This window comes from Rhea americana, unplaced genomic scaffold (assembly GCF_003343005.1).
Source record: "Rhea americana isolate MKP2758 unplaced genomic scaffold, rheAme1 scaffold_160, whole genome shotgun sequence".
NCBI classification, from domain to species: domain Eukaryota; kingdom Metazoa; phylum Chordata; class Aves; order Rheiformes; family Rheidae; genus Rhea; species Rhea americana.
The window spans coordinates 1,582,229-1,607,403 of record NW_028185706.1 but is presented as its reverse complement, the minus strand read 5'-3'; the positions used below and the strand labels follow the sequence as shown (position 1 = coordinate 1,607,403).

The following is a 25,175-nucleotide window of genomic DNA, read 5'->3' as shown; positions in this document are numbered from 1 at the left end:
ATCTTCCTGTTTATCCTATGGCTACTTACTCTTCTTAAAACTCCTCTCCTTTAATAAGTGACTTTGTTGAAAGTCTTTCGGAAATTCTGGTATATAATGTCTACTGCATTCCCTTATCCATATATTTGTGGACATCTTCAGTGAACTCCAGCACAACCGCAAGGCAGGACTTCTGTTTATTGGAGCAATGTTGACTCTTCTGTATATATCAATGTCTGCTTATTCCATTCTTTGACATCTGCTTATTTCATTCTTTGTTGTAGTCTCCACTAAATTGTCTGGAACATATTACAGGTGAAATACTAAATCTGTAGGCCTTTCAGGTTTACCTGAAAAAATCAAGATGCAGCGCTGGATCATTTAAGTTTCTGAGTGTAGTCCATTTTAACTATAACATTATTTTTAAGTGTTTTCCCATATTTTAAAAATATGACCTACGACTAATAAGCATCATAAACAAAAGGCTCTTTCAGATGTTCTTGAGGCTATCCCTTATGGAAAAAAAATGCAAAGGCTTTATTAAAATGCCTTTTTCAATGGGTAAAAAAATATTCAGTTCGGCAAGCTAACACAGGATTCAACACAAATACCCTGAATCACCTCATTACATGAAGGGAAACTACAAAATGAGAGTAAGTTACTCTCTTTGAAAATTAGAACACACAATCACAGAAAAAAATAAAATACATGCTATTGAAGGATACCTGTTACCAATATTGCACTATCTCTAATCTGTAAATGAGATGTACTCAACTCAGTTGAGAGATTCCGGTCCAKTTTTTAACAAAAAGGTATGTAGAAACTGCCATCCTTCTAGGAGTCTTAGAAAGACCATAGGCTGAATAGGCACAGAGATGGAACTCCTCAAATACAGGTTGATATAAACTAGCAGAAGAAACTCCTGGGAAAAATGTCACTAGAATAAATTGATATTAAGAGTATCAGAAGGAAGGTAAAAAACAATGCTGTGCAATGAAAAACACAGATTTATTGCACAGTTCCAGTAGGCTAATACCATGGACAGCTTATAAAGGAGAAATATAATGCATAAGCTAAGGCTACACTGTACCTTACAACTAAGATTTCTCATGACTACTTCTTAGCTGAACTTTTGACTTTCTCTTCTTGCATTCAGAATCCCTCCTTCGAAGAACACACATGGTTTGCCCTGGAAGCTCCCCTTTAGGTTGTCATGGTAATGTCAGCCCTGTTCCCAGAACTCCCAGGCCACCACTGATTCATTTTCACAAATGAACACCAGTGAACACTTGAGATTGGAGTGCATTATTAGAATAATTAACAAGCAAATTATTTTTATCTTTTTCAAAAAGTATGAGACTTCTATTTACAAGTTGAGTAACTGAAGATACTGCTTATTCTCTCCTCCTCCCATCCAATAACTAAAGGTAGGCAGCATTTTAAGATGGATTTTTTTTTTCTCAGAAGATGCTTGAGTTAGCTATTTAAATGAGATCTATTATATCATCCATCAGGAATTAATCTATAATGGCTTCAGTCCCACTAATTTTTGTTTATATCACTAAAACCTCAGAACAATAACATCTTAAGAAATGTAATAAACAAGTGCTGCTTCATAAGCATATTTATACTAGCTGTGGAAGTAAAAGACAATCAAAAACTAACTGCACTTTTACTAACCACTATCCTAAGGTGAGAACAAAGGAAGAATCCCTGAACTTCGTATGAACTCACCAACTCTTGCCTGGCATCCCAGGAATTCAAACTGGATAGAACTGGCTAGAAGTTGCAGAGTTTTCCAGTGGAAAATTCCATTTTCTTTGTTCTTTACCTTGGATGTATAGCCAATCAACAGAATATTAGATAGTAAGTATACCAACCAAAGAAACATATAAGTCGCTCACTTATGCTGATCGGGGAAGCCTCTGCCTGATCTGTGTATTGAACATGCTTCTGCAGTTGCCGGTGTGTGTGTGGGAGAATAAAGGCTCTCTATAAACTAAATTAGGACAAGCGGAGTTTTTCTACAGCAGTTCTGGTGCTGTGACTTGGATCCTCCAGAAGCTGGTATCACGTGGAAGGATTGCAGGCCACYCCTACTCAAAGCCCAGGCACCATAAAAGAAGGTAAGAGACCTTTCAAATCTCTATATTGGGAATTTGAGTGAGGATTGCCTGTAGGCTTCCAGACAATCACCAGACAAGCGAGGATTCATATTTTTTTAAGGGGCAGTGGTCACGTGCGGCAGAGCAGGCAGCAGGTACAGCATGAAGCCAGGCAGCGGTGTGGCAGGTGTGCCCCAGTTCCTCAGCAAAATCTGGGCACTGGTGGAAGATCCCCAAATCAACGAGTTCATCTGCTGGAGTGCAGATGGGCAGAGTTTCAACATGCTGGATGAAGAGAGTTTTGCTAAGAAGATCCTCCCCAAGCACTTCAAGCACAACAACATGGCAAGCTTCGTGAGGCAGCTCAACTCCTATGGCTTTCATAAAGTTATGCAATATAAATCAGGCTCAGCTAAGCAAGAACAATGTGGTTCTAGCAAATATCAACATCCCTTTTTCAGAAAAGGCCACGAAGAGTTGTTGTCAAAGATAAAGAGGAAAGTGCCTTTACCTCAAATAGAAAATGGTAAGATTGATCCAGAAGAGATCCACAAGATGTTAGCAATAATTCATCAGGTGCAAGGAGAACAGGATATAACAGATTCCAYGCTTGAATCATTAAAATGGGAAAACAAAGCCCTTTGGAAGGAAGTTCTTGAYCTTAAACGGAAGCAAACCCAGCATCAACAGCTCTGTGACACAAATATTGCATCACAGCRTTATAATTTAACTATGGGTCTGCCACAAAAACAGCTTCTTATGATAGAGAGCACWGGAGACTACAATCAACAGTCTATTAAAGAACTAGTTGACCAGAGCCAGAATCAGTGTGATAGGACAGGAAGTAGGAGCAAATCTGAAGTTAGAGTCAATGACCTTGAAGATCAACTAAGAATTCAAGCAGACCCATCCCAGATGTGGACAAGGATGGCTGAAGACTGCTCAAAAAACTTYCATATCACTGGCGCAAGCATAGACTCCATCAAGAAAGATGCAGGCAGAACTGATGCTGCTTCTAACTTCATCTGGATCAGCAAGGCAGGCATTAAGTCAGAACCCTTTGACATGTCAGTGAGTGTTGTATCTAGGTTTGGATCCTCTTTGGCAGAATGCTCAGGAAAAATACATCCATCTGATACAGACTGGGTACTCAAACATCGCAACAGAAATTGTGAAAATCTAGAATATTTAKAATCTGAAAACAGTGGATTAGACATAGGAGCAGAAGATTACAGTTCTGTCTGCTCAGATTCATGGCATGTTGAGAAGAAAAATTAATCACTTTTCCATCCAAAAAACTGAGCAGCACTTGAATCAGATGCACAACGACATCGTAAAACTAACTGAAAGAGTACTGGCTTTGGAAGAAAAGTCTTTTCGGAACCACTCCGAAATTTCATCTACCTTGGCTACTCTAGCCAGTTTCATCATGAACAGAGAAAAATCTCAAAGGCGGTCCCAAGCTCAAGGAGGATTAACTGAAAGCTAGGCATCTTAGGGCCACTTTTAATTTAAGGAGATCTTAATATGTGCAGAGTTTGGACTACTAGGAAGAGTCTCTCAGGTATTTAAATGGCACACGGCTTTTTTGTTTTTCTTTCCTAAGATGACAGATATGCTTCAAACTTGACTAAAGTGCTATGCACAGCATTTGATACTATAAACATTCCAGGATGATTTACCTGTGGTCTTCTGTTCCAGAGGCAAGGTACATATACGCAAGCTATGTGACTGATTTGTCTTTTGCCTTCATAATGATCAATACAGATAAATCAATGAAGATAACTGCAAAAAAAAAGAAATGCAAAAAAGAAAAAAAGAGAAGAGAAAAATAAACAAAATAAAAGAAAGGAAAAGAAAAAAATAGTTAAAAATGGTGCCCAAACACTCAAATCACTACTTATCCCATCAAAAGGTATACTGGCTTAGTATACCTATACTAATTGTTCTCCTAAGACTTGTGCCTTTTTAGATAAATGAAATTTTTACACAAGTTGACCTTTTGAACAACTCCATGAGAAGGATCCTTTGATATGAAAACTGTGTATTTAAGGGGGGGGCACAGGAAAAAAAAAAATAGGAACTGAAGTGCTTCAGAAACAGTGAGATGCTTTCTTTGGCATGAAAAAGCTACACAGTTACAAGTACAGTATGAACATGGAATGAATAGGCTGGCTTCAGGACAGTTCTGAAACCACCCCAAGCTGCTCACGAGCCACACCACMAATGACTGGCATAACTCAAATGCATGGGTGTATGGTGGAGGTTTTGTCCTTCACTCCTTACCTGCCAATTATCCCCTTTCCTCTCCTGCCTCTTCTGTGTTCTGTCATTAAAGACCCCAACCTCTGCCAACACGGTGGGCTCAGGCTRGACATAGTGACCAGGAAGATCCTTGTGTGTCTTGTCTCTTGCCTTGAAATGGGAACCAGATAGTCGAAGGAAATCCCAATATCCCAAAGAGACTGCAGCATAGGACATACAAGTACTCCRAAACATGGGGGTATTTAAATAAACGAAGTTTCTGTGCCAGCTTCATGGACCTGTGACCTTGTTGAACTATTCCAGTACCATGCTTGGTGCTGTACAGGGGCTACTTGTTCTACCCTTAAATGTTCTGACTTTCCTGCTTTATCACCTTTTGAGGAAGTAATAAATGTCATTGGCATAATCRGGCTGCCTATTTTACATTCTCTTTCTGAGCCAAGTACTGTCTCAAATGGTTCAATTTCTGCACAGCATGCCTTTCACTAAGTCCCTCTACTCCTGTTAATCTTTTTGGAAAYGATCTTTTGTGCAGGCTTGGGTGTATTATCTATTGTTCCCTGGATGGTGTATTCCTGAAGGTTCCTGTACACCAGAAATGGCAATTCCTTGCCATATTATGTCATTATGATGATTCAATGAAAACAGGACCTTCCTCTGAATGTGAGGATTCAACAAATGACCTATTAAATCRACTTCTGACTTGATTACAGTCCACTCGCTCTAACAAGATGTGACATCAGCACAAGTGGCTGAACTTACTGCTTTAACTTGTGCCTGCATTCTCACTAAAGGATTCTCTACCATAATCTAAATAAGATAAGCCTTTGGAGTTGCTTATGACTTTGGACAACTCTGGAAACAAGATTTTTTTAACTCAGCAGGAAGTTCTATTCACAACAGACAATATGTAGAGACCCTCTTAGAAGTCTTACAGCTCCCTCTAGCACATGCTATTGTAAAATGCCAAATTCGTACCTCTTCCTGTGATGATATTGTTATTGGAAATGATCTTGCAGATAGCTCTGCAAGAAATGCAGTCCTTCTCAGTCCTCCAGCTGCAAGTTCTTTACTTATTTCTTGGTCAAAAGATCAAACCTCCTTCTTATTCCTGCAAGACCATGCGCAGTTGCAGGACAACACCACTCAAATCAAGAAGGATGTTTGGTTGTGACATCATTTTTTACAGGCTGACACTCTTTGGTGCTCCCTGGACTGCTCCCTAATTGCACCTCAGAGTCTCCTGCCTTACTTGCTTCTCTGGCCCATTCAGTGTCCCACGTGAGCAAAGCAGGGATAATAYCCGATACAAAAGAAAGATACTGGTTTGCACCAGAATTTTCCTCAATTGCACAGCAATATTGAAGTACCTGTCCTATTTGCTTAGCCCACAATGTGGCACAAAGAATGCAAACCACCTGCTCAGCCCAAACCAAGCCCTATGGACCATTTGTTCGATGACAAATTGATTTTATTCAAATGTTTAAATGCTGCAATCTGGAGTATGTTTTAGTAATAACCGACAGGCTTTCATGTTGGGTAGGAGCATATCCCTCTAAGTGAGCTAACATTACCATGGTAGCAAAAAAGTTGCTGGAAGAGTTTATTCCTTGGTTTGGACTACCTTTGATAATTGTCAGTGACCGAGGCACTCATTTTACAGGACTGATTATTTGTGATGTATGCAAAGCTTTCRCCATTGAACAGCAGCTGCACTGTGCATACCATCCCCAAGCAAGTGGAACTGTGGAAAGAAAGAGTGAAGAAAGAAAGATCTGAAAACTTGCATTGCAAAACTTTTGCAGAGACTAACCTTAAGTGGCCAGAGGCCCTGCCCATTGCATTAATACATATTTGAAACACAGCAAACCGAAAGCATGGACTATCACCATATGAAATTATTAGGGGAAAGCCTATGCAGTTGCCACCTACACCTCCAATTGGGCCAACAGACTTAATGTTAGAGGATGTCTGAATGCTAGATTATTGTAGAGAACTAATTAAAAGTTTTAGGTTTATATACCCACAGGTACACGATGCTCTTCCTGAACCTGCAGCTGAGCTGTGTCACCCGTTACAACCAGAAGACAGGATATATGCGAAAGTACACCAAAGAAAGAACTCTCTTCAGCTGTGTTGGAAGGGACTTTAACAGATCCCATTAACCACCAACACTGCTGTAGGCTGGGCAGCYTGTAGACTGTGAAGGACTGACCACTTGGGTACATGCATCCCACTGCAAGAAAGTGACAGCACCTGCAGAGCCCGGCCTAACTAATTCCTCTCCTGAGCAAGAAAAATCAAATGAGGAACTTTATTGCAATACAGATGTGACTCTTAGCTCCTCAGACTCAAATTCCTCAGTATAATCTTAGATCTTGAAAGAATTCTTGAGTTCTACTCACATTGTTGCAGGCAAGAGCGAGCCACAGAATAGCATGCCTACTAACAGAACAAGTGTTAAGTATCTGAAGGGAGGGTGTCAAGGGGTCAGGGACAAACTCTTTTCAGTTGTCCCAKGTGACAGGACAARAGGCAATGGGCAGAAAYTGAASCACAGGAAGTTCYGCCTGAMCGTGAGGGGGAATTTCTTCMCTGYGAGAGTGACGGAGCCCTGGCACAGGTTGCCCAGAGAGGTTGTGGAGTCTCCTTCTCTGGAGATATTCAAGGCCTGCCTGGATGCAACCCTGCCTAACATGCTCTAGGTGACTGTGCTGAGCAGGGAGGTTGGACTAGATGATCTCCAGAGGTCCCTTCCAACCTTACTGATTCTATGAAAAGGTATCCATGGTCCCTAGTATCACACTGTGCAAAATTTAAATGGTGCCCACCATCAAAGGGTGGATACTTTTGACTGGTGTTACTACTTTCCTGAGCTCTACATCAGCACACATTGGGTGGCATGACAATGTTGYGGTTCAATGGACGCAAGGGATGGCCGATTCCATATCACAATCACAATGTTGGTTTTGTGCCCATGTACTTTTTGGCACCTCAGGGGAAATTCCAGTTTCCTGACAATAAAAGTTGGACACAGAGGTTTAATGACACACCTGGGCTATCTAATTACAGACAGTCATGGTCCCTAAGGACATATTCTATCATCATCTAATCCAATGCTCTATGACGATGCCATTTGGTGTCTAAACGAGAGTTAGTCTGAGAATGCTAGTTCCTTTGTAGKGACAATGAATTCATCCCATTGCCAGTTTGTGTTGCATATGTCAGATAACACGACAGTTACTGTGTTATATCCAAGTAGTGTCAAAGTAAAGAATGACTCAGTACATGGAAGGATGATTGTTCTCTTAACCATGTATAAATTCACTGTAGGTAATGGGACCTAGTGGTTAACAGAAGATGACCGTGTAAATGACCATCCTAAAGCCAAATGCACACAAAAGACGTGTAAAAACAAGAGCTGCCAAATTAGTTCAGCTGGCACTGAAAGCAAAYAACTATGATGCTAATGAATAAAATTGGACTGTAATGTCTACTGGAGTGCTAGGATTGTTTTGGGTCACTGACCAATGGGCTTTTAAAGCCCTCTCTGCTAGCTGGTATACATACACTAGGGTACMTTGTGCCCAGTGAGCAGGGATTTAAAAATTTAAGTGCCCAGACAATACATAATCATTATCCCCTACATCAAAAGAGAACCGTTAATAACCCTTTACCTGAAAGAGCAACAGGATTCCACCAAATTGCTTGATGGTTCATACCTGGCTAGGTATGCAACAACTTGAAAAGGACATAATTAACATTTTGACTACAATAGAACAGACAGATAATTCGATCTCAGATGCTTTGCAGGCACTGTGTCAGGAAATTAAGTCTAACTGGAGTAGTGAGGCAGAACTGCATTACCCTTGACTTTCTCTTAGCTTCCCAAGGAGTAGTTTGTGCTTTGTTAAATGAAAGCTGTTGYTTTTACGTGAACCAAGATCAGAGAACTGAAATAGACTTTGCAAAGATCCATGCAGGCCTACAAGTATTGCATGCAGTGACAACAGAACAGCCATTTGATTGGTAGAGAKGGCTGCTTAATCTAGGACGGTGGATAGGTGCATGGTCAAGAGGACTGCTAAAATCAGTGATTATGGGAGTTTTAATCATTATAATTCTGTATGTTTTTGTAATGCTCATTTGTGGATATGTATTATTATGTATCAAGTGCTGTAAAGATACTGCACTCTCCACTGATAAATCCCAACATGAAATAAGTAAAATCTGTAAGCAGATGCTGCAAATGCTGCAAAAGGAACAAGAAGACATCAGTCAGCTTACGAACATAAAATATTGAGCAGAGTGAGGCTGTAAAAGACTCAAAGAGGGGAATGTAGAAGTAAAAGACAATCAATAGTAGGAAAATAACTCAATTTTTTACTAACCATTATCTTAAGGTAAGAGCAAAGGAAGAATCCCTGAACTTTGTATAAACTCACCAACTCCTGTCTGGCATCCCAGAATTTCAAACCAGATAGAACTGGCTAGAAGTTGCAGAGTTTTCCAATACCCTGGATGTATAACCAATCAAGAGAGTGTTAGTAACTATACCAACCAAAGAAACGTATGTAAGTCGCTGACTTATGCTAATTGGAGAAGCCTCTGCCTGATCTGTGCATCAGACATGCTTCGCCTGCTGGTATGYGTGAGTGAGAATAAAGGTTCTCTATAAACTAAATTACAGCAAGTAGAGTTTTTCTGTGGCACAGCAATGGTTGTCTAATCATTCTRTTACACTGAAGGGTTATAAAAGCTGCATGATGTAACTAAGTGGTCAACTAACAGTCAATGAGTAAGTAAATGATCAAGCAATTGGTCCACCATGCTAGAAAATGTTAGYTCCTTGACTGAAGAACAAGTGTATTTTCAGTCAGCTCTTCCTATTTTGGATGGGGCCAACACAAATGCTATTGGACTAACTGCAAGTTTCCTATAGCTAAGATCAGGGAAGGTAACASTAACAAAGTATCCTCTGAAATCCTCTTCAGTTCAGGTTTAAGCAAAGCCCAGATTATTTTTCCTCACTTGTACACTAGAACTACTTCATACAAAAGATTTGTTCTTGAAATGTTTCTTACAAGGAAACATTACCTCCATTATTGTCGCTGTAAGAAAACAGTCACTATCTATTGGAATTTGATATATCTTAGACTTTGGGCTGGAAAATTTGCTTTGGAGAAATGATGATCGAGATTGTATTATTTCTTGAGGCATTCTTTTTGATAGTTACTTGTATGAAGTTAGATATACAACAACTTATTAAAAGATGTAAAAGACAGGCTTTTCCACTCTCTCAGAAGATTAGTGAGAGTGGCAGACCACATTCTGAGAATGAATGTCTTCTCTCTTTAAGAAAATGTTGCCCATGCAAATCAGACTAGACCAATGAAATAATTCTTAGAGACAAAAAGGAAATGATTTTTTTCCAGTAATTTGATATCTGGGAATGTAGAAGTAATCCCAAGAAAACTGAGAGAGAGCATGTTATAAAATTCACCTTTGGACCATTTCTGCCCTATGCAATGTTAGGAAGAGTCATTGTATTCTCCCCCAGAAAATGACCTTTCTCTGGGATAATACAGTTCAAGGAAGAAGCTGTATGTCCAGGATGTTAAAATACTTCCATTTAGACACACTGCACGCTCCTGTGACTTAACTTTGGTAGGCTTTTCTGGGTTTCATAAGGAAAAGTATTGTATAATTAACTGTTTTCTGTCAGAYCAGTCCTGGAAGGGGAACAGTTTGTTCACTCATGCTTGTTTTTCTGCCCCTGTGTATTTGCAGGAGCTACTTGCCACGAGTACACAGGATAGAGTTCCCATTATAATGAAGTAAGAAGTGAGTGAGGGCAACATCCAAATCAAGAGTAACAGTAATCTTGTGATCACTAGGAAGAGGACAGAGCTGAAACTCTGGYAGTACCTCCAAACAGTGAAACAGTGAAAACTGCTTAGGAGGACTTAAAGGTGAGCTCACAGAGTGATACTTCCAGATCGGTAGCAGTAAATCTGATCTGGAACTCAGAAAACTAATGTAATAATTGATAAACAGCTTTAATTTCCACAGCAGTAATTGGGAGAGTTGTAAATATTCATGAGAGTTCAGTCTTCCTCAAAGGAGACGCCTGCTTATTGCAAGCTTCAGAACAAGAATCTCTTACAATTTACAAAGAGTTCTAATTAAGTATTTTTCTTTATGTCAGAGATTTGTGTGAGATCAGAGATGTTAACTTGGTTATAAAAAGCTGATTTTTTAATATCTGTTATTAAATGAATGAAAATGTAATGATAAAAAAGTAACTGYTCATATCGTGTCAGGTAGGAGATCTACGTTTGTGTAGATCCCACTAGACCKGTAATTGAAGGCGTCTGTAATCTTATGAACCCATGACATGAGAATACCTGGCAGCACAAAACTGCGTTGCTTTGGACTGAAGCAGAATGCTTTACACTCTGAAGTGTTTCATCATGCCAAAGTGTTTTGCAGACCCGTAGGCATGGACGAGCTCATCTACAAMGAGAGACGCAAGTCCAGCTTAAAGCATCTGGAGAAAGGATGAAACATAAACAAAGTGTTTTAGTAGTTATCAGATTTGACCTTTCGTTAACTTTCCTCTTTAAAAATCTTGTGATTATTCCCCCTGTATTTTAGATCTTAAGATTTAGGGCTGCATCTGTTAAAATATCCTGCAGCTGGCTTTGGAAGTGGTGCATTAACACTGTCAGCGGAATACCTTCCCTTCTCACAGGTATGCAGCTGCTGCGGGGTGCCTGTATTTAACGGCGGCTGCCTGGTCACTGCTGTGACCTCGCAGGTCCCACCCTTCAGCAGGACTTGACGGCCGCAGGGCTGCGTCCACACGGCTTCAACGTGGCACTGGGGCCGCGTCCCCGCCCCGCCGGACTCTCAGCCCCCGCCAAGGGCGGCCATGCCCGGGTTGGGGTTTACTTAAAGCCTGTACTTGCGGAAAGGGCGGCGGAGGGCGACACGGACACACAAGCGGCGGCGCGGCCGCCACAAGCCGGCTACGGCCGCTGCCGGCGCGCGCCACCGCCCAACCGCCCCGCAACCGCCCAACGGCCTCCAACCGCCGCCCAACCGCCGCCCAACCGCCTCCAACCGCCGTCCGGCGGCGGCTCCGCCCCTCCCCGCGGCGGCTGGGCGGGCCCGGGCGGGGCGTCTCTCGGCGGCGCTTCCGCCTGACCCGGAGCGGCTCGGCGGCGGCAGCATGCTGAGCCCGCGGGAGCGCGGCGGCGGCCTGGCCCGCTTCTACACGGTGACAGAGCCGCGGCGGCACCCTCGCGGGCACACCGTCTACAAGGTCACGGCGCGGGTGAGCGAGCAGCGAGCGACCGAGCGAGCGGCGGGGCCGGTGAGGTGCGGTGCGGTGCGGGCCTGCCGCCGCCCGTGCTGCCGCCGCCGCCGCCGGGTGCCTCTGCCCCGCAGCGCCGCGGGGGAAGGGGTGGCCGCCGCTGCCGGTTGCCGTGGGTGGGAAAATTGCAGAGCGCTACGAAAATGCGAAGGTTTGGTTGACTGAGCCTTGGGTGTATTCTTGCTCCTTGTAGCTTTACGTAATGTTATTCCTTCAGATGCGCTTCGAAATTGATATTTTTTTTCTTTCCTGTTTGCTGCAGGGTATAGAAGAATAATTTAAAAATCAAACAACCCCTTTGCTGAGTGCTTCCCTCCTTTCCTTCTCTCCCAAATCTCGTCAGATGGATTACAGTGAAATCGTTCTGCCTTCCTCTCCATCCCACAGTTCAGGCAGCTCCAGAGTAAAAATTAGCAAGCGGAATATGCATCTCCAGCACGCCTACGCTGGACGCGCAAAGCTGTTTGGGTTGAAGACTATTTAAGAAGCCCCTTTCTGAAGGGCTGCGAGTTCCTCATTTCCCCCTCYATTCGGGTAGGAGAGGGTCAGAGCGAATGAGAGTGCTGGGCCTGGTGGGAAAGGAAGGTTAGGTGAAACAAATAGCTAGATTTTGGGAGAGCTAGCTTGGTGCTGGTTTTGCTGAAGGCTGCTTCTCTTCCCCCAAGGAAATTTCTTGCTTTCTTCGTTCCTCTGTTTTCTTATTTAAGCAGGAAAGGAAAGGGGAGTAAGTTGAAACTTCATGGAGGTTGATGCAAGGGACTGGAAGTCCGATTCATGCATATGACGGGGTATATTGAGGTATATCAGGAAGTGTTGTAAAAGGACAGACTTTATTTAAATGATCTGTGTGTTGTTTTACAGCTRTTGCAGTTGCAATGTTCTGTGAGAGCAACAAACATTTATATGTGCCCCTTCCCTTAGAGACTTCAGCATTCTCTGTGTATGTATATCATATGTACACATACAGACATGTGCGTGTATTGTAGCTCTCAGGTTATTTGAACGTGATCAGTTTGCACGACTTGTAAAAGTACAGATCAATTTCCCTTTTATTCTTCTTTGTCAAACGCACTTGTACTAGTCCACCAAACAAGCATGGGAAATGRTATTTGTTGAGAGGAGATAATATTGCTTTTCCCTCTGACTTTGAATTTAAAAAGCCTTTTTTTGGGGAGATAGAGTCAAGAAAAATAGTGCCTCTACGTTTTTCCTCAGTAGGTCATGATGGGCTAAGTCCAAAAAAAAAAGTCATCGTGGATATATCAGTGTACTAGGGAGTAATGCTCTTATATTTAGGAATGAGTCAAGATTTCTGTTTGTTGTTCTCTATACTAATGGCTTTGTTCTTATTGGCTTAAGTTAGTTAAATGCTCTGTGATATTGTGGTATGTGCAGAATTGTTCAAGAACAAAATGTGTTTAACTTGTGAGGAATGTCACTGTTTCTCCACGTCTGATGAGTTGTAGATCACTAGTGCTTTTTCAGGTGACATAATTTAGAACCAAGTAGTATGCTGACTCTGAATGATTTACTACGGAACAGGGAACAGATCAGTCTGTGAGCTAACCAAATTAAAATAAGCTAAACACAGATCCATTAGTGTTTTATATCTAGAATCCCCGAAGTGCCAAAAAAGCTTTCTTCTTTCTTATTTTTTTTAAATTTAAATGTACCAAAAAATGCTTTGGATCCACAAATGTGGATGTATAAATAGCTTTTTGTCTCTAGGGCTGTGTCTGATGGAGTRTTATGTAGTAGTTGAAGTGAGGATGACACTGGGAGAGTTAGATGCTGCACAAAATCATTTAAAAATTATTTTACTTACATTTCTGTTATCCTCCATTTTTCTTCCCTCCTATTGCTTCCTCCTATACCTGCAGTGATCTAGCTTCATGGCTGATTTGACAGCACTGCTGTTGTCTTTGCCGAATTGATGATTGGCAGCTTTGGGGGACTGCCTGGAAAAAAGTAAGAGGGAACTTCCCGTTGTATTGGCAAGATCTCGGGCACTCAGTACATGCTAGTGGAGATTTCTGGTTCTTTCCAGTGAATCCCTTGTGAAACTAAGTTAAGTTAGAATAACTTTTAATTTCAGTATTATGATAAGTTAATAATCATAGAGAACTTGTTTAGAGTGTGCTAAACATCTGACGCAAAGGCACAGCTACCCATGCAATCTCTTCTGAATACTAAGATGGACTGTCATTAATGCAGACTTTTAGGAAAAAAGTTTTTTGTTTTTACACAGTAGTCTCATAAATTTCTTCTGTGTTTTTGCAAGTCATGTATTTGTAGAAACTGAATGCATTGCAGTATTTAGTAGAGAATACATTACTTCATATTTTGCAAGTAAATAATTTAAATGCAGGTAAAACTCAATGAATGTTGTCTTATTTCCAAAGGTTAAAGAACAGAAAGAGGTATCAGCAAGTGATAATGCTAAGAGTATTGTGGAATGAAATGTAAAAATACAGGCTACTAGTAAAAGTTCTGATAATTCAGAAGATTACGATCATTATTGATAAAATTAAATGAATTATATTGGTATCTGGAGGGCAGACAAGGAACAGGATAGTCTTGAGTATTCTGTTCAGTGGTAAGGCACTAGATCCATGTAGGATCTCTGTTTTCAGAGTATAACATAGTAGTTATGCATTGTTCAGCTCGTATTGGTGGGTAGCCTACTGATATATTTTTAAGTGGATGAAAGTTGATTGTATTAAAGATTTGCAGAAGAAGCTGATTGCATTGGTCCTTAAGGGAGGATTTAAGAAATGCACTGAAAATTTGGGGGATAGAAACACATTTGCCAAGTCTCTGAATTAGCATAGTTTAGATTGAAGGGGAAGACCTCTTTTGAGGTTGACCTTCAGAAAAAGGATATGGAGAACAAAGGAGGAAGCACATAATTTATTACATACTAACTTAAAGTTGGTGTGGTTGGTAGGTAGACAAGGTGATATAACATTAGAACAAGTGACTGTGAAAAAGGGCCTCTGAGTTTTATTCCGGATTTTTACTAACTGGCTGGGTAATTACTCATCTCTCTGTGTCTCCTTCTGTCCATCTGGTAACTTACCTAACTGCCAAAATTGTTGTAAGGCTTTAATTAAAGGTGAACTGCAATGCAAAACAGTCAGTGTGCAACCTTTGGTGTTCTTCTGTGGTGTGTAGTCATGCCTATGGCATCTTTTCCCTGCACCCCAGCTCTACAGGTTCCTTATATCAGGTACTCTAAATCTTAGAAAAGAAGGGTAGAGATGCTTTAAGAAATTCCACACATGAACTGCCTGGTAGTGAATGAAAGCACAATGACCAAGATTAAAAAATTCTAAAATTACAAGATGTGACTGCTTAGAGTGAAGAAAAGTTGTGGAATGTTTTATCCATGTTGGAAGAGGAGGACTTTTATGTGCTACGTGAAAGAACTTGGAACTGAGAAGGAAAACGTTTCAAGTTTTTGATGAGCGTGACAGAGAAAATAACCTTCTCTTTTGTGTCACATCTCCTTCAAAACATGTAAAAGACTAGTGACTCGACTGCGTAGTAAGCTGATGCTGGGAATCTCGGAGGTTTCAGCAAGGGTTCTTGGAAAAACAAAAGAAGAGAGCAGGTTTATCTGGGGAGWGTGGAGAGCACTTAGCAAGATGAAGGTCTGGGTTCAGTGACTTCCATYTTAGAGCATTGGCTGAGTGATGCTAGTGGTACTGCTGGATGCTAATTTAAGACTGCAAGGTGGAAGTCTGGTCATCTTTTATTCATTGTTTATTCATGTTTTGAGGTGTGTCAGTGTGTGGATAGTCTTAGCTTGGACTAAGAATGCCCTATGTTGGTTTAGCTCACAATAGGCTAATTATTGTATATACRTATTTTTAACAGCTTTGACTGAGTTATACTGGAAGATACTGACTTGCACAAGGTAATTGTAGTTATGAATTAAAGATATTTTAATTTTATTTGCTTATTTGTGTGGATGTGCTCTTACTGGTGTTTGTAAGCCCAATATAGAACTTGGTTTTCAAAGGCTTTTGCAATCCATATTTATTTAAAGAAAAGAGCCTGAAAAAATACATGTTTCTTTATGGTGTGTAGCCAAGCCCGTTTTTCCTCAGGATGGCAGTTTTTCCTCAGGATAAAGTAATTTATAATTAATTAGGTAAACAGTGTTTAAGGAGAAAAAAAACATAGGGACTGAGTCAGCTGGTGTGAGCTGTGCTGTGATGGCTGTTAGTCAAGTAAATGCGAAGCCTAACATTTGTAGCAAGGTTGTGCACAGCTTGTAGCAAGCCAAGTAGCCATCACTAACTCTGTTTTCTGGGACTAAAGTGACCCTAATATGAATTTATAGGAAGGGACTAGAAAGATTGTTGGGGTGTATTCTATGTAGCTTTGTTTTTTGGGATGCTTTCTGAGTCTTTTTGCCTAGGATTTACATCTTTGTCTATGACAACTGTGTCCACTGCTAAAATATGTTSCTATGTTGTATTTGGATATTGAACKTCTTTAAAACTGAACAAAATGTTTGAGTACAAATTGAGGAGGAACATACCTTTCCCCCCGCCCCTAACTTCTCTTTTCAGCAACAGATCACCATGTGCTACTCTAACTTCCAAAATGAAAATCCAAGCACTGATAATTTTTTTTTGTTTTGCTTTTCAGATTGTTTCAAGAAAAAATCCAGAGGATGTCCAGGAGGTAACAGTTTAAATTTGTGCAAATATGTTTGTGTACCACATTATGGCTTTTGAAGCATCTTTGACGTAATTTAGCAATTTCTGTGTATGTTTAGTCATTATAACAGAGCAAACACTTTTTTTGTATGCTTCCATCTGTCTTTTGCTTTCAGTTCAAAAACAGAATAGCTAGCATAACATATTGCAATTCTGCCGTCAGTGATGAATTGTGACTTGAAACAAAGTCTTAGGGAGTAAAGTGTCTTTTGATGACAAAACTGCTTTGATAACTTTACAAGCTTTTTTCTCAAGGCTAGAATTGGCAAATTGATGGTTACTTAGCTCCTACTGGTAAAATTACAGATCAGTCCACAATCCAAGTCTTAGGTCTCAGCTGTAGGTATTCTTTCCCTCTTTAACCAATACTTCACTGAAAAGCCTACATCATTACTGTCTATTAGTGAACAAGGAAAATGGAGGAGTGTGGGAGTAGTTGAGAGGCATTAGACTGCAATTCATATATTATGTGCCTCTCTTGGAAGCTCTGTRAGTATCTTCCTGTGATATACTTTGATAAAACTTAATTGCTTGCTTTTTACCTCTTCTGAGAAAGCTCTGAATGAGGATCAAGTGTATTTCTGTGGCACTTYAGTATCTCAAAAGAATGTCAAGAGCCATTTTTATTGAGACAAAAAATTACATCAGGCTCCTTGGTTTGATTCAGGATAGAAAAAAAATCATATATTTTTGGTTTCATCTGGACCAATGACATGACATATTGATACTATTACACTATATATACATATGTACATACACACACACACACACATATATATGTATATATATATGCAAAATCTTCCTTCAAAAGCACAACCTTGTGGTTTTTCAGATATTGAGTACTCTGGATTTGTTGAATTTCTAGTGCAGTTTCTTACCACAATTGAGGAGAACCTGGATAGCTCATGAAGGCAGAGCCCATAAATGAATTGCGTGCACCTCGCTGTTATCTGATGTGGGTTACTGATCAGTTTTGCAGAGGTGAGAATTGGCTAATACTCCTTTGTTCCAYCCTTCTTTGAAATCTTTAGAGCCAGCCAAGCAGGAGCATTCATGTTCTTTGGTTCTCTTTTAATCTCTGGAAAATCAAAATAGCCTATCATAGTTGGAGAGATGATCAGGGATCTGTTTTTAGAACTGCTTGATTGTAGTTTGTAGCTTGATGTTCACCTTTTCCAGGGAGGCTCCTGAATTGAACCTATCCATGAACACACTCTGCCATTACCTTAATCTTCATTTTTTTTGGGGAAAAAAAAACACTTGATGAGCCATTCATCAGAAAAATCTATTGTAAGTGTCTTTCAGCTAGAATGTTGCATGAATATATGTTAAATAGTTTTGAAAAAAACCACTTACCTTTAGTTATTGCTATGATCATGACTTTGATTTGTGGATATAGGTTAACCATGCAGGATTTCACATACTGAATTGGCAGAGAGACATAAATGTGTCAAACTTGATGACTGACCTTTTTTGACTGTTCACTGTAGCAAATGAAGTATTTTGCATGTGATAGCGTGTTGGATGTGATGTGGTTCTGTTACAAGCAAACATCTRAAGCTGATGGTAGTTGCTATATGGGTGAATTGTAGTCACAAAACCACATATGTGAAGAGCTTTTCTGTACAGCTGCACATAYGGCTATGTGCTGTGACCTCAACTCTGCTTACCAGTTTTCTGCCACCTCTATTAACTGCTCTTTAGAATATAATCTTTTGACATGGTATCCCTCCTACTGCAGCCAATCGCAATTCRGTGTACCCTGAAGTGTTACTGTGAGACAGGAAGCAAGATAACCTTGTAAGGGCTTTCTTCTCAAAAGGATGGAAGTGACTTGATATCAAGTAGTGGATGGAGAAGTTTCAGATACAGAGTGACTAGTGGCTTTCATTTTAATCTCCTTGCTTTTGGGGAGGATGGTAACAACATGGTTTGTGAAGCAACTGTACTTATTTTGCAATAAAGGTTGTCTTATAAGTAGCTGCTTTTTTTTTTTGTACTCATCCATGAAAGAGAAAGGGTTGTTCCTTTTGGAATGGAAGAGTTAATGTGTTAAGAGATCTGCCAGCTCTAGCCATGACAAGCAACCTATTGCATTACAAATCTTACATGTGTTTTATGATATACTTGCTGCACTTGCTTGAGCTTCAAAGTCCTGYGTGTCCTCCTTCCTCCAAACCTGGTTTCTAATGAATATATTAGAATGGGAACTTGGCTAACTTTGAGCCATGTGCATGCAAAGGCATGATTTCCATGAGTTTGAGAAGGTTATATGATGACTTTGACTTGCTTGCTTTGCAAGCTGTTTATGGGTATTTGTTTTCTCCTCTTGGCTACTGGGGAATCACTTGCAGCAGCAGAAATAATACTTATTTAGTGAAACAGTGTATCATGCTCATATTTTTTTGCAGCTTTTCATATTGTCTCCCAGTAGTGACAATGCAGTAATGGTTCAAAACTTCGATGGTTTGAAACCTTCTTATCTTAAGCAATTGTGTTTTGCGTGCGTATTGCTCAAGAAACGCTAATCATCTGCTTTGTGCAAATTTGATTAGGTTGAAGTGCAGCACTGAGAAATCAACTGTTTCTAAAAGCAAAATCACTAGTTGCCTTTTTGAGAGATTCCTGTTCTTGTTGCCTTGTCTGTTGAACACTATCAAGTTCTAGTTGCAACTGAGTCCTTGGATATGTATGCACAATAAATGGAGCTGAATCAGGACAGCTAGTTTCAGTATAGCTACATTTATAAGATGGACAGAGTTTTTCAGCATAAAGCTCTGGCCATCCTCTGTTAACAATCTGGTTATCTTATAACTGCATAGTTCTGTAAATAGGACTTGTATCCACTGGAACTTAGAAGGCCTCTGACCTTAGTTAAAAAAAGAAGGCATTTTAAGGTAAATATATATATAAAAAAATAAATATTTTAACCTGGAAACAGTTCAGTGCAAGTGAAGTGCAAATTTCGATGCTCAGTGCTCTCTCTGACTTGATTTTCTTGATGAGTTCTCCTTTTTCCTTGAGTGGAAGAATACGAAGAACAGGATGGAAGAACGATAAGAGTGATATCCGGCTGGGAGATGATTACTTCTTTCTGAACAGAACAGATGAGGAAAACTTTTATGCCTCATGTGGAGTAATGAACTAATGATCTCCTTGCATTCCTCAAGTCAAAGATTTTTGTCTAGATTACAGAAGAAACATACCCAGTTTTTATCAAGATTATTAGTCTTCARCCATTTTAAATTGGGTTTGCATTTACACATCATTAGCATTTTTCATAAACACATAAATTATAGGCTAAATTGGTGTTCTGTGTGTGTGCACGTGTGTGTGTGCATTTTAAACGYTCTGTCCATAAACATCTTTAATTGTGTTGATTTCTCTTCCCTCATTTTGTATTTGGCTGTGTTTTTTCTTCCCCTCCCTCTATACCTGCAGCTGTGCTGAGTACAACGTATAATTGAGCGTTGGATGGTAAAACACTTCTAGCCTGCTTTTTCTTCCTCTTGTTCTGATTCCCCATGTAGGCCTGGATCGCAGTGGCTGATCTCTGAAACAATGCTGCTTTTGCCTCTGTATTTCAGCTTTTATGTAATGTTTTCTGTACATTGTAGTCTTGTTCGCGAACATGCTATAAACCTATGTTACTGTATATGGCTATTAAACTTGGCAGGTCAGATTATATATTTAAATGTTAAGAAATATTGAAGGTGGTAGTCTGATTTGCTTAGAAAAATATGTTTGTGGTGTCTTTTACTGCAGTTTTGTTTTAATATGAGCAATGAACTCCACTAATACTCCCCCCCCCCGCCCTTTTCTGCTTTAGATAGTCGTTTGGAAGAGATACAGTGACTTTAAGAAACTGCACAAAGATCTCTGGCAAATTCATAAAAATCTATGCAGACATACGGAATTATTTCCACCTTTTGCTAAAGGAATAGTATTTGGTAAGTATAGTTTCTTCTTGAATTGCTGATATTTTTTGTAACTCAATATTGTAACTAAAATTCATCTTGTTTTGGTGGAACTCTTATTTTTTTTTTCTCCTATACTTTTAGTACTCAACCTTTTAGTTTGTCATGAATGTCTTACTAGTAGGCGTGCTAGTGTCATAACTTGATGAAATTATTATTTTTTTTAACAGGACTGGTAATGTTCTTTTGCTGCTTTCATGTTAGATATTAGCTCAAGATATTTAATGACGTATGTATGTCCTATATCATCTGTACAGTGCTGCAGTAACAAAAGTAGTTGCACACTAAAGTTTCACTTTGCTCTTCTAGTTGAATAAACCTCCTTGTTCCTTTTAATTAAGAATTGTTAAAATAAAAATTCATGTTCTTTGGCTTAGTTGTTCTATTCTTAATCTGCTGATAATGCCCATTCAAAGTGGTGACAGTCCATACTGTGGTATCACTGGCAATCAGATAGCTACAGAGTAGATGTTTAGTCAAAGTGGTTCAAGCTGTATCTGCTCTTGTGCTTCCATGTGCCTCAGAACCCTCTCTGGTGCCTCCTAACAAACTTAAAACCTGATAGCAAAAGATCAGTAATAACAAAAGTCTGGTTGCCTCAACCATAACATTTGACAGAAAGAAAACAGCAGAGTTCAATATTGTTTGTTCTACAATAACGGTTAATTTATTAAGATTCATCTGGGAATTTCACCTAGAAATTGAAGGCCTACAGTGCAGTAGAAATCTCCACACTATTTCCTCTGCCTCTTTTTTTGTTTTTTGGGTTTTGAGGTGTTTTTTTTTTCCTGAAACAGGGAGGCAAGGGAGGGATTTCTTCCCTCCTTGTCACCTTTCGTATTCAACTATTAGAAGCCACATAATACTGAGCTTAAAGTGTAGCCACGCTTTTTGAATCTCATTCCTACCGACGAGGTTGGATACAGATGTGAGCTCTGATGAGTAGAGTCATATGCACTAGTAAGAGACATGTACCTCRTGGGAAGCTGTTGTTTCTTTTCCTAGCACAGCTGAGCTGAAAAGTGTTGCTAAGTGAAGCATAAGATATTGACCATAATAAATATCCCCAGAGTATTTTTGGTAGTCTCTCTGCAGTGTGTTGGGCATAAATCTAACCCAGGTCTTGTCTAAAAGCTTTGACTGCTTCAGGGAGGGTTATGCATATGCAAGAGGCCTGCAAATTTGAGCTCGCTTCCTTAAAAGTTTGCCTGCAGAACTATAGTGCTCACTGACCTCTTTTTGTGTTGTATTTTTGTCTCCTCCACTTACTAGTGCATATGACTGTTATACTGAAATAAATGGTTGTTACAAAGTCAGGGCTGTCAGGATGGAAAGTGCCAAAATTGAGGTGGTTTAGTGACCATTTCTTCCAGCTGATTTGTATGACTGCATTCCAGGCAGCCTTCCTTTGCCTTTGGTGACTCCCCCAGAGAAGCTAACTAAGTGAAACTCCCTGGTAGGTAAGACCTCAGCCTGGAAAGCAGAAGCTTTTCCCTTTGTTGAAGTTTCATGACCAGATATTGCCTTGTTTTTGCTTCTTAGTGGTATTATGTTTATTTTTAATGGCTACAGCACTTAAGCACCAGCACCAGATGTTTTAGAGCATATACTAACATAACATTGAAGTTAGTTTGTAACCCAACTCCGGTCTGCCTCAGTAAGCTTTGGGGAAGTTTCTGACTTAAACCCATTCTTACGTGAAACAGTTAAGTGAAAGGCTGAGCTGTGAGGTAGATTTCATGGCTCTCGTGGGGAATTGTCTTTCGCATTGGGCTAAATGGTAGCCAACCTTAATGTCATTTTATTTTTACTTATTTAAAAAGTTGAAAGTGGAGCAAGTTTCAGTGCTATATCAGAACTTGTGCACTTTGTTAAATAAGGATTGTGATACTAGTGTGATCTTGAGATGGTTTTAAATCTGTTTTACTGAGTAGTGTGTTCACCGGACAAGTTATTTACAAAGTTAATATTAGTAGACCATATTTTAAAGTCAGCTGGGAGATGTGTAGGTATTCATAGGGAAGGGAGGAATAAAACAGAGAAACAAGATGGAAGAGAGTGCTTGACTTCTAATTTCTTAAAAATAATTTTAAATTGACAGAAATGCAAGTCTCCTGCTGTCTGTTTTTACACAAACACTGTAAGCAAGGGAAGAATTGTGAGTGAAATCCGTTCTGAAGGACATGCTTCTTCTATTGTATGGGGTGAACAAAAGTGACTGTAATGTACACTGTAACAGAAGGAAATCTACAGAATTATTCAATATAGCTATTTACAAAAGCTCTTTGAAATGAAAAATAAAAAACAAAACCAAGCCTGTTACATTTGGTTGAAGAGAAGAGCCACAGAAGAATACAGGAGAGAGGAGGTAATGTAGAAACAAGCTTAAAATGATTAGTATGTAGATGGAAGGAACAGAAATGTCTGACTCTTTTCTTGAATTTAAAAATTATCTTTCTATTTAAAGTGTAAAATTTTATTACTTAGCCTTCTATCTCATTTCTACACTTAACAGCAGCTGTATGTTTTATTTCCATTTAAAGCATTTATCTTCGGAAGATGTCCTAATGACTTTTGTACTAGTAGAGAAAATGTAATTTTAATAGATTATAAAATATTTTGGCTTTCTGACATTTATTTTCAGTCTCAGTTAACACTGAACTTCAAGATCAGTCTCTTAAAATCTTTTKCTTTCAAGCTGCTTTAGTAGAGCATTTTTGCAGTGTCTGTGGCATAGTGATGTGTCTGGCTTGTAGTAGTTTTAACTTAGTTACTAGAATTGCCAGTAGTTACTGGCAGTTCATTGATTTTATTTTTTTAATGTGTATGCTTTAACATATACATATCATTTTGTGGTGACTGTACTTTACAAGTGAGCATTGTTGGTTGATTGTGACAGTCAGACTTACTATCTGTTTGTACTGAAAGTGTTAAACCGGAGCAGAATCTCAGGTGCAGCATTCAGAGTTTTGGAGGTAGTGTGGAGAACTGAGAAGTGTTTGAAAACGAATGAGTCATGCTATGCTTCCATATTTGGTGCAACCAAACATTTGTCACATCTGCAGAAMTGGACTATTTGTATTGCGTATTTTGCAGCACAGCTTTTAAAAACGATGATGTGCAAGTTTGTGTGTTTCTATTCTGTTACAATAGAGCTGCTGACATCAAAGGGTGAAGCTTGTTGGCGAGGGGGGGGGGAGAAGCAATCATTTTGTTTTTCCTGCACTTTGCCTGGCCCTTTTCCACCTATCTTACAGGGAAAAAAAATAATGACCTGGAGCATGGGAATCTAAAATGGTGATAACAGATCCAGCTGTTAAAACTTCTCTAAATTGTTATGCAACTGTAGTCTATTTCTGGGGAATGATTATTCTCATTCCCTAATATGCATCAATATCACTTTTTGATATTTTCAAAGTACTTTTTTATTGGACTATTTAAGTGTACCGTAGGTTGGCTATACACTGTATTTTACCAATATCTCTTTTCACATTTCTTACAATTCTAAGAACTGTTCCAATGTACTCTTATACAAAATACTCCTCTCCTTTTTGGATTTATTTAGGGAAACCCCCCCCCMCACACACAAATATTGATTATTTAAGTTATAACTTTTGCTTGCAGTGAGTTAGAAAGATCATTCAGATTATAAAACTCAGATAAGGGTGCTGTTTGGATTTAAAAATACTAAATAAAGTAACATAATCTTTAGGAATTAGCTGTCCTGTATTCTGTGTTCTGAAAAATGAACATAAACCTTGCTAGGTGTTGAGTTTTTAAAATCTGTTCCAGAAACAGAGTTGTTTATTTTCTTTGCAGGGATTTACATTTAGTTTCAGTGTATGTAAAAAAATTATCAGTGGATCATTGCTGGAGGAATAGCTTAATCTTGCTGGTGCATTTCTTATGTGCTGAGATTGTGGTTAACATTTTCCAAAACCCCAGAAAAACATGATTCCAATAATGACATTTTCATTTGGCCAAGAGATTTAAAAAAAAAGCGGAAATAACATTGATTTAGATCTAGAAAGACCTAAATAGGAGAAATATTTGAAGCATCAGCTGGGCATCTAAATACCTCTTGTTTAGCCTCTCTTAATCAGATTTTCAAAAGTGTTGAGTAGTCCAAGCCTGTCTGAATATATATATATATATATATGAGGGGGAGGGGGAAGGCAGAGGGGTGTAGAAGAAGGTAGGGGTGATAAAACTGCCTGTGAGATACCAAATAGTTTGTGAACAAACTGGTGGCGTACTATATTTCTCTGTCTTCCCCCTGAGTCCTGTAATTGGTTATTTTAATAGTGTATCATGAGGCTGATGAGCTGGAAAATGTGACAGTGACTAATATTTTAATGGCTCTGTTCAAAATATATATAAATTTTAAGCTGAGCTTCCTGAGAAAGTCAAGCTTATGTAATTGTACTGTCAGACTTTCATACCCATTGGCTAAATTCAGCAAAATTTAAAAGAGGAACAGTGGCTGCAAATGTGATTATGTTCCTGCAGAGTGTGTGAAACGGCAGCTGGGGAAGGGGARAGCCCTGGCTGAGGTGCCATGCTGGGGCAGGCAGGACCCAGCACTGCCTTGGGCCATTTGCCACTGCCTGGCCTGTCCATGCGTGTGCGTTGGTCATTCTCATGGCAGGTACTGCCTTGGGCCTGCAGGGAGAACTGGGAAGGTGTGGAAGAGGGGTGTGTGTGTGTGTGTGTGTGTGTGTTAAGGGAGTAGAATGGGGGC

General features: G+C 39.6%; 1 protein-coding gene and 1 long non-coding RNA gene across 6 annotated transcripts in view; one reads left to right on the top strand and one right to left on the bottom strand.

Moving 5' to 3' along the window:
• Positions 1-158: 158 nt before the first annotated feature.
• LOC146598546 (uncharacterized) lies at positions 159-11,413 on the bottom strand. 2 transcript variants are annotated; one of them, XR_014895249.1, is made up of 4 exons: positions 11,089-11,413; positions 10,757-10,865; positions 3,767-3,869; positions 159-329 (listed from the first exon to the last, which is right to left on the bottom strand). It is a non-coding gene; the product is annotated as an uncharacterized LOC146598546 (long non-coding RNA). The 2 variants fall into 2 exon arrangements; XR_014895250.1 differs by lacking the exon at positions 3,767-3,869.
• Positions 11,414-11,553: 140 nt separating this feature from the next.
• The window catches only part of RPS6KC1 (ribosomal protein S6 kinase C1), an 87,149-nt gene continuing 73,527 nt past the window's right edge, over positions 11,554-25,175 (top strand). For 3 of the 4 annotated variants that reach the window (XM_085300136.1, XM_085300134.1, XM_085300135.1), the window contains exons 1-3: positions 11,554-11,688; positions 16,387-16,422; positions 20,287-20,407. In XM_085300136.1, coding sequence (XP_085156262.1) covers positions 11,584-11,688; positions 16,387-16,422; positions 20,287-20,407 — 262 coding nt within the window. In that variant the 5' untranslated portion in view covers positions 11,554-11,583. Of the gene's footprint in view, positions 11,689-16,386; positions 16,423-17,649; positions 17,748-20,286; positions 20,408-25,175 lie in introns of those variants that run through there. The other variant, XM_085300137.1, reaches the window with a different exon arrangement.